Genomic DNA, 9,905 nt, shown 5'->3' on the forward strand with positions numbered 1-9,905 from the left:
TTCTGCCCTACAAGGTGAAAGTTGAATGAAGTCCCTGCGATGTTCCCCCGCGGAGCAATAAGCAAAAAACCTCCAAAATACGCACCGTCGGACCACCCGCCGGGGTGGTTTTAGCACCCCCTCCCAGGCTAGGAGGATCAGATCCCGGAGTGAATGGTCGGGTTTTAAAGCCCTAGCTCTTCCCTACAAGGGGAAAGTTGAGTGGAGTCGCTGCGACGTCCCCCTGTGGGGATATAAGCAAAAAAAACCTCCAAAATTACGTACCGTCTGACCTCCGCCGGGGTGGTTTTAGCCCCCCTAGGAGCATAGGATCCTGGAGTGGCTGGTCGGGTTTTAAAGCTCTGGTTCTGCCGTACAAGCTGATACTTGAATGGAGTCTCTGTGACATTGCCCCGCGGAGTTATAAGCAAATTACGCACGACTTAGTAAATTTTATGCGCATTTTGAGGAGGAAATTTCAACCTTCGTTTGCTTCTCCCGTGGGCTCTGAGCATCGGATCCAGGAAAGTGAGATGACTTTGGAAAGCTACGGCCTCCTCTACAAACTGGAGGTGGTTGCAAGTTCCTGGGACCTTCCCCCGTGGAGCTATTAACCAACAACCGGCCAAAAAAGGCGCTTTGGCAGGCGATATAGTACTCAATTTACTCCGGAGCCTCTAGCGCTGGCTCTGAGCATCTGATCCGGGCGGGAGATGGTTCGTTTTAAAACTCTGGATCTCCGCTACAACTGGAGGTGGTTGCAAGTTCCTGGGACATTCCCATGCGGAGATATAAGCAATCAAATGTTGTCAGGCGAGCTCCAGCAGGTGAAACGGCTGATTTCCAGCATGGGGCTGCTTGTGCTGATGCAGGGGAATAAAAGGAAGAGATCCAGAGAGGTGGAACCGTGGTCCTACGTACAGCACCCGCTCTCCCGCCTGGATTTAGCCAGAAACCCCTAGCGGGCGATATTTCTGCAAAAATTCATAAAATTCAGAAACCCACCTGATGGATCACTTCCAGATAATAAAAGGAACAGATTTGGTCAGGTGAAACCAGTCCTGGAAGCTCAGCACCAGGTTTTATAACAGCATGCCCCCTGAACCACTGGTGGGCGATATTTCTCCAATAATGTGTAGGGATATGCTGTTTGTCAATGTTATGGACAATGCTATATCATAAATACCTTGTAATTATTAGCATAACAATGGGGCACCACCTGATATTTCAGGAAAATAATTTATAGATTTTAAATCAGTCTTCATTACTGAGTAGCGAATTCTATCATTTTCAAGACGAAATCCAATAAATGACACACAGACMAACGAAATTTCAAAATATAACCTATATTAAATGATTCAGAGGTCACAATACAACAGATTATTTGGGCAGACAGAGACAATTATCATCAAACCTTAAGTTTAATAATAAACGTTAATGTTACTCCATAATAAGCTAGTATCCTTCACCTGAATCACTTAACTAATCTACACTCACAAAGATTATAAGAAACTTGAAGGTTAATAAAAGGAAGTTGTTAATTCATCAATATAAGGGGGGACGTGAATTATGCATGAATTAAGCTCGCCAAACCTTCCTCAATTCAAACTCAATGATCCAGAGGCTTCACCACCACCACATCAGCTGAGCAGACACCGTCAACAGAGAAAGTATGTTTGTCCTACCGCTCTGAAGATTTGTCTTATCGTTGTCCCAGGGTACCAGGGCGTGATTGAAGCCGTGCCAGCGGTGTCGCTGGTTTCARAGCGGTCCCTTTGTGGGTACAACTGAACACCTCGAAGCGATTGGGTTCAGCTCCAAGCTGGAATCAGGTGTTTACTCCTGGTCACTTGTTGATTAAAGAAAATTCTAATCGGGCTCGCTTCCTGCATGAATCCAGTCCCTCGTTATAAMGAMAAATCAACAACTTTAAAGTTACAAAATAAAATAAAATAAAATAAAAATAAAAATAAAATTGTTCCCTAAGGGAAAATGAAGCTAAGCTTTCACGCTGCTTCTTCCTTCATCATCCTCTTCATCTACTGACCGACTAACTGCTTTGCTGCCAAACTAACTCCTATTGTTCAGACTCTGAAACTCATGATTGGCTGATAATGGTCACCTGACCTTTCTTACTCTTTACAGTCTGTCCTCACTCTGAGATTGATTACACACACACAGAAATAAGACTGCTTGTGAAGTGATTAATAGTGCAAGGTTTCACATGATTGAGTCACGTAGAACATACAATAATGTTTTTTTTTATATCAGAATGAGAAATACAGGAAAACATACATCCATGGTGTAATTATAAAACCAGTCTTTTGGGGACGCTGTAATACCGTAAATGAGGTGGTATGTAAACGATTGCCTTTGATGTAGTGTAAGTAATAAAACTCAGCAAGAAATCCAGCTTCAAAGGCTTTTTCTCTGCAGCAGACCCGTTCTGCTAGACTTCGTGTCTGCTAAAACCTTGAGTTCTTTTGTGATAAGCGGCCATTTTGAGTACATCAAAGGTTCTTAAACAGTACTCAATCACAGGAGGTCTCTGTCGTATCCTGTTGTTATCTTTACCACTTGTAGATAGTAAACAATGCTTGGAGGTAAGTGAATGGGTCACTGTTCTCTTGTAAACATGGCAGAATCATGTGGTGAACAAAGTTTGGAGCATTGACATTCCACTTCCAAGTTACTGCTACAAATGCATAAAATTCAAAAACCCACCTGATGGATCTGTTCCAGGCAATAAAAGGAACAGATCTGATCAGGTGAAACGGTCCTGGAAGCTCAGCACTGGGTTTTATAGCCGCCTACGAGAGAGTTTTATATTGTGTGCTTTGATTTTGGGGAAAAAAAGGGCGGCACTCTTGTGGTAGCCATGATGACCCTGATAGATATTTGTTTTGATTTTCCTTCCCTGCTTGGAGAGAAGAGAGAAGAGTTCTTTGAATATATGGAGACGAGTTCCCGTGCTCCAAAGTTATTTGACTCTGTGGTTCTCACTGGGCAGGTTTTCAGCCCTCATAGTTCACACGTTACAGGGAGTACTAATTGAAGGAGATAAAATAATTGATCCTTTTTGTTCAAGCATCCCTTTTCTGTTTCTCTGTCAGGAGTTAAGTAAAGATTTTATATTTTCTTTTTTGTAGGTAAATATATGGTTAAGTAAATAGTTTTGTTTGACAATACTTTAAATTAAATAAAACTAGCAACACATTACGTTCTGTTTTATTTTCTTTAAAGAAGTGAGGAGTAGGGAGACCATTTTATGTTTTTTTTTTAAACTGAGACTGTACGAGTAGATCTCGGCAAACTGCCGACTTCAAAAGTAGCTCTTGGTTCATAAAAGGTTGGGCACCCCTGGTGTACAGCAACTTGTACATTCGGCAGTGCTTCACTTTCAGAGACGGTGGGGACAACTTTAAACTTTTATAGTCACCAATGTTAACAATCTGCTTCTGTAGCAAAATTCTTTCCTCTGCCCTCACACAAAGATTTTGTCAATATGAACTCTACATATTAAGTTAGCTAAAGTGGGGGGTGGGGTATTTAGTCAGCACCAATTGTTCAAGTTCTCCCACTTAAAAAGATGAGAGAGGCCTGTGATTGACATCATAGTTAGACCTCAACCACTAAATACGTTTCCCCCACTGTACATGTGTACAGAATACTCCATCTTTTAAGACACATGTTTTAAATCTGGTCTTGGTCTTGTCTCGGTCTCACTCTCCTCTGGTCTCGGTCTTGACTTGGTTCAAACCCTAAAAGCCTTGGTCTTGTCTCGGTCTCGAGACACTGTGGTCTTGGTCTCGAGACACTGTGGTCTTGGTCTTGACTTGGTCTTGGGTTAGGTGGTCTTGACTACAACACTAGTTGTTCAGTCTAAAACGTCCATTTCAGGTCAAGTATAAACCCTGCTTTGTCTTACTGAAACCTGGTTACAATAACAGCATTTTGTCTGTATAAATGAATCCACTCCTGCTAATGAATTAAATTTTCATGTTCCTAGAACATAGGAGCTGYAAATCATCAGTCAGGATTATTGATAAATTCTAAATCAATTATTGGTTATGAGTCTTTTGAATCTCTGTCCCTCAGTTTTTCTCATCCACAGTGTAAATCAGAAAAAAAGCACTTTTACTTGTTAATTATCGTCCACCTCAGTGTTTATTTAAATTCTCAGATTTTTTGTCTGACTTATTACTGAACACCAATAAAGGTATAATGTGGGATTTTACGACATAATATTCATGTAGATGTTGAAAGTGATAGCTTAAACCTAGACTTCAGGAAAACAATAGACTCAATTGGTTATACCCAAAAATGTCCACAGACCTACTCACTCCCTTCATCACACTCTTGATCTGGTTCTGACGTACRGTATGGAGAGTAAAAACTTAATACATCCTCACAATCCTGTTCTCTCAGACCAATTTTTAATAATCTTTGAGTTTACGTTAACTGACTACACAGCCACTGAGAGTAAATTTTATTATAGTAGATGTTTATCAGAGAACACTATAGCCATATTTAAAGAATTCACTTCAGTTTCAGTTCAGTTTATTTGTATAGCGCCAAGTCAAAACAAACGTCATCTCATGACTGTGTGACAGCCCACCAGCGCACTGTATCTCCCCAGGCCCCCGTTTGACTGTTTGAGTTACGTTCTTTAAAACAGACATCTAGAAAACTAGAGAGAAAATGGCGCTCCACTAACATGGAATAATTTTATTTAACTTGGAAAAATAGCCTTCTAACATATAAGAAAGCCCTTCGCAAAGCTAGAACTGTATATTATTCATTTTTAATAGAGAGCATAAAAACAATCCTGGGTTTTTATARCTATGAAATGTTTCTCTGCTACAACTTACATGATTTGAATGAATGAATGATTAACAGGTTTCTGTAGAATGTGAAAAGGTAATTTAATCACTGAATCAGGTGTGTTGGAGCAGAGAAACAAGTACAACATGCAGGAATGTGGCCCTTGAGAACCAGGAAGGAGGACCTCTGTCCCAGGCTCAAATCTCTGGAAGACTCCAACAAGTTTCTCTCAAGAATTTATTTGTATTTTTCTGCATTGATATTACCCACAACAGATTTGCATCATTTGAGCCTTAGATTGTCCACAGGTGGGTTTTATTTGGGGTGAATATTAAGGGTGCAACAATAAATGCATCTGTATTGAATCTTTCAATACAGTGCTTTAGGTTCAATACACACTTGTGTCAAAAAATATAGATTTTGAACATTTATTTTATGAACTTGTCTTCTGAAGATGCTCTGTGTTGAAGGATCAATGGATCTGTGTTCAACTACTCCTCCTAGGCTGCACTGTCGAGCACAGATCCACTGAGAAACTTGCTGTTTCAGCAATATTTAATTTAAAAACGGTATTTTTCGGGACGTTGTGGGTCGGTGGGCGGAATACTTCGAAGACCCCCTCAATCCCACGGACACGTCTTCCCATGAGGAAGCAGAGCCTGAGGACCCTGGGTCGGACTCTCCAATCTCTGGTGCCGAGGTCACCGAGATGGTTAAAAAGCTCCTCGGTGGCAGGGCGCCGAGGGTGGATGAGATTCACCCAGAGATCCTTAAGGCTCTGGATTTTGTGGGGTTGTGTTGGTTGACGCGACTCTACAATATCGCATGGACATCGGGGGGCAGTTCCCCTGGATTGGCAGACTGGGGTGGTGGTCCCCCTATTTAAAAATGGGGACGGGGGKGGGGGGGGGCGCAGAGTGTGTTCCAACTACAGGGGGATCACACTTCTGAGCCTGCCTGGTAAAGTCTATTCAGGGGTCCTGGAGAGGAGGGTCCGTCAGATAGTCAAATCTCAGATTCAGGAAGAGCAGTGTTGTTTTGGTCCTGGTCGTGGAACTGCAGACCAGCTCTACACCCTCAGCAGGGTCTTGGAGGGTGCATGGGAGTTCAACCAGTCTACATGTTCTATGGACTTGGAGAAGGCATTCGACCGTGTCCCTTGGGGACTCCTGTGGGGGGTACTCTGGGAGTATGGGGTATCAGGCCCATTGATACGGGCTGTTAGGTCCCTGTATGACCGGTGCCAGAGCTTAGTCCACATTGCCGGTAGTAAGTCGGACTCGTTTCCGGTGAGAGTTGGACTCTGCCAAGGTTGCCCTTTGTCACAGATTCTATTCATAACTTTTATGGACAGAATTTCTAGGTGGAGTCGAGGTGTTGAGGGGATCCTTTTTGGTGACCTTAGGATCACATCTCTGCTTTTTTGCGGATGATGTGGTCCTATTGGCTTCATCAGATCGTGATCTCCAGCTCTCACTGGAGTGGTTCGCAGCCGAATGTGAATCGGCTGGGATGAGGATCAGTGTCTCCAAACCGAGACCATGGTCTTGATCCGGAAACTGGTAGGGTGTCTTCTCCAGGTCGGGGAGGAGGTCCTGCCCTAAGTGGAGGAGTTTAAGCATCTCTGAGTCTTGTTCACGAATAAGGGACGAATGGAGTGGGAGATCGACACGCGGATTGGTGCTGTGTCTGCAGTGATGCGGGCGTTGTACCGGTCTGTCGTTGTTATGATTTGTGTTTGTGTTAACATTTTATTCTAGTTTTCTGTCTTGTCATCTGTTTTCCTCCTCCTGTCTGCCTGTTCCAGCCCCGCCCACTCACACCTGATCCTCATGTTTCTTCCCCAGCTGTATCTTGATAGTCATTAGTTTCCCTTTATTTTCTGTTCACTGTCTTCAGTGTTTGTCAGATACGTGTTAACTGTTTATGTGTTTTGTTAGATGTTCAAGTTCTTGTTTCAAGCCAAAGTCAAGCTTTTGTATTTAGTTTTCTGCCACATCAGCCTCTTGTTTTCATTTTTTAAAATTTTYCCCCCCCTCACTCAGTCCTGCATCTGGGGTTCTTACCTAACCAAGGCATTCATAACAGTCGTGGTGAAGCAGGAGCTGAGCCAGAAGGCAGAGCTCGATTTACCAGTCGGTCTACTTTCCTATCCTCATCTATGGTCAGGAGCTTTGGGTAGTGACCGAAAGAAGAAGATCGCGGATACAAGTGGCTGAAATGAGTTTCCTCTGCAGGGTGTCTGGGCTCTCACTTAGAGATAGGGTGAGAAGCTCAGTCATCCAGGAGGGATTCAGAGTAGAGCTGCTGCTCCTCCACGYCCAGAGGAGCCAGTTGAGGTGGTTCATCTGGTAAGGATGCCTCCTGGACTCCTCCCTGGGGAGGTGTTCCGGGCACATCCCACTGGGAGGAGGCCCAGAGGAAGACCCAGGACACGCTGGAGGGACTATGTTTCTCAGCTGGTCGGGGAACACCTTGGGATTCCCCCAGAGGAGCTGGTCCAAGTGGCTGGAGAGAGGGAAGTCTGGGTGTCTCTGCTTAGACTGCTGCCCCCGAGACCTGACCCCAGATAAGAGGAAGAAGATGGACGAACAGACTTTTGAGGTTAAACAAATATCCATCCATCCATCCATTATCAATATTCATTTATTCCTTTTCCAGGGTCACAGGGGGTCGCTGGTGCCCATATCCAGCAGTCACAGTGCGAGGGGCGGGGTACACCCTGGACAGGTCGCAAGTCCATCACAGGGCCACACAGAGATAAACAACCATGCACTCTCTCACTCACACCTAGGGACAATTTAAAGCATGCATCAGCTCTACCAACTGAGCCACCGTGCCACCCGGGTTAAACAAATATTCATAATTCTAATAAATTACAAGTTAAGAAGGACATGGACATTTCTCTTTTTTGTACTGAAAAAATATTGAACAACTGAAGAATTTTATTGGGGTTTGTTTACTTACTGATTTATAAAAATCACCACACATGTTGTAGTTTTTCTTAGGTGAAACATGATATATTTTTATAAACTAATGTGTGATTATTTTTGTGATGAAACTGATGATTTTATGTACACACTGGTCTGGGTGGGAGGTACATTTATCAGGTACATGCCTGAAAACACTCACAACACATAAAAAAAACGTCTCGAAGACATAGTTAAAACCGGAAACCATTTCCTGCCTCGAGCAGGACAACAAAATAAACTCTGTCTCGGACCACAGCGCTGTGTGCGGTTGTATGAATTTCCTCACATTCAAACATTCAATCATTGGAGAGCTTTCTATCTGGTGGTGAACACATTATGAAGTAAACRAACACGTTTTAAGTATCGAACCGAACCAGGAATTTTCTGTATTGTTGCACCCCTGGTGAATATATTTGCACATATCACCGTTTTAAGGTTTTTACAATTATTGTATGCAGCGTGACCTGCTCAGTTGGCACAGCAGTTGTCTCCCAGCGAGAAGGTTGCCAGATCAAATCCCAGCCAGGGACCTTTCTGTAATTTTACTGTAATTTTACTCCTACATTTCCTAAACTAGCTGTAACAGATTACAGTTACTTTTAATTTGCAATTAAAGCATGGAATAATGTTCTAACAACTAAATGAACTCTTTGATCTATTGAACAAATTAAATGTTCTGGCATCATCAAAAGAAAGTTTATAAAAGCCGTTTTCAGGGTCAGTGTGATACCTGTGGGGATATAGAGAGTCCACCGAGYGGATCTCCATCCAAGATGTCGGTTCCTGCGTTATAAACAAGGATGTCAGGTCGGACTTCATTCAGCGTTCCCTCAGAATGGAGCTCCAACTTCTGAAGATACTCTGAGTCTTCAGTGCCCCATTCCAACTCCACCTTCCTCCTTATGGCTCCTACAATTAAAATAAATTAAAACATCTCAAAAAATTCATCAAAAATACTGCTGAAAACACATTAAACCAACCATGAACTAAACAATATTAGGCAGGAAGTTCAGAGTAAATTGAGTAAACATTCAGGTATGAATATTCCAAAATAATTTGAAAACTGATGGTGCTCTGACTCACTTTTGGCAAATCTGTCTCCAGGATAGATATTGTGATTATACATGTCCATAATGAAGACTCTGCGGTCATCCATGAAGTCACGCTCATGTCCGTTCCCCTGTGAAACAACAAGACCATTTCATTTTATAGAAAAGAAATAAAAGTTCTTTATTTTCTCCTCTGCTAGTTTTGTCAATGAAAAACTGTATCAGTAACAGTTTTTTTATATACCGGTAGTTAACATTTTAGACTGGTTGGCCAAGCACACACACCAAGCCAAGCACTTTCTGAAACCCGGCAGCCACTCCATCCAGGTGGCCAACCACAGCAATCAGGAGCTATGATGGAAAAATCCAAATGACCCCAGGGGAACTGGGACGCCAGCCCAGCACTCCTCAGGGCGCAGAGCCCACCCACAGCCCAAGCCCGATCAGATGTATGCTCGTCTTTCCGACCCCCAAATGCATTATACGGCAAACGGGCAGAACCCCCCCAACACACACTCTCGCCCCCTCAAATGTGCTGTTGATGCATGTTGTTTTATAATGCAATTAGAATGGGGGAGAAGGGGCAGTGCCAGTCCCACCCCAGCTCGTGCTTACCCCCAAGACCCTATATGTGAGTGTCATGAGAATGTTATAGGTGATTGTCTAAGATGTGCAATAAAATTGGGGCCCAGAACAGACAGCAGCAGCAGCACCACCAGGCCCCAAGGGGCCCAAGGTGGTCACAGAGCGCCGAGGACCGACAGGGACCAGGACCAAATACCCATCCACCCCGGAGCCATCCAGACCCCCAAACCCTGACCCCCATTCCCACAGCCAGCCCGCAGCTCAAAGAAGCCACCGAATCCCAACAAGGAAAACCTAGCCAGGAATGCCCACATAGCCACCACCAGTGCAACGAGGCCACCAGTGGTGGGCACAGTTCCNTTACTCAACTCAGAAAACAACATTTGAAAAGACTGTCACATTTCAGATGTTTTATTTAGATTTTTTTTCAGCTGTCATGGACAGTGTCTTAATTTATTTATAATATGTTTGCACTACTGCAAGGTTGACAACACAA

At 43.5% G+C, this 9,905-nt stretch overlaps 1 protein-coding gene across 1 annotated transcript in view; it reads right to left on the minus strand.

Annotated features, from left to right (window-relative positions):
• Positions 1-9,905, minus strand: part of hdac11 (histone deacetylase 11) — a gene marked incomplete in the record, with an annotated part of 46,352 nt that overhangs the window by 1,634 nt on the left and 34,813 nt on the right. The window contains 2 exon segments of the mRNA XM_014026316.1: positions 8,506-8,684; positions 8,859-8,955. Coding sequence (XP_013881770.1) covers positions 8,506-8,684; positions 8,859-8,955 — 276 coding nt within the window.

Source organism: Austrofundulus limnaeus, unplaced genomic scaffold (assembly GCF_001266775.1).
Source record: "Austrofundulus limnaeus strain Quisiro unplaced genomic scaffold, Austrofundulus_limnaeus-1.0 Scaffold542, whole genome shotgun sequence".
In the NCBI taxonomy this organism is placed as follows: domain Eukaryota; kingdom Metazoa; phylum Chordata; class Actinopteri; order Cyprinodontiformes; family Rivulidae; genus Austrofundulus; species Austrofundulus limnaeus.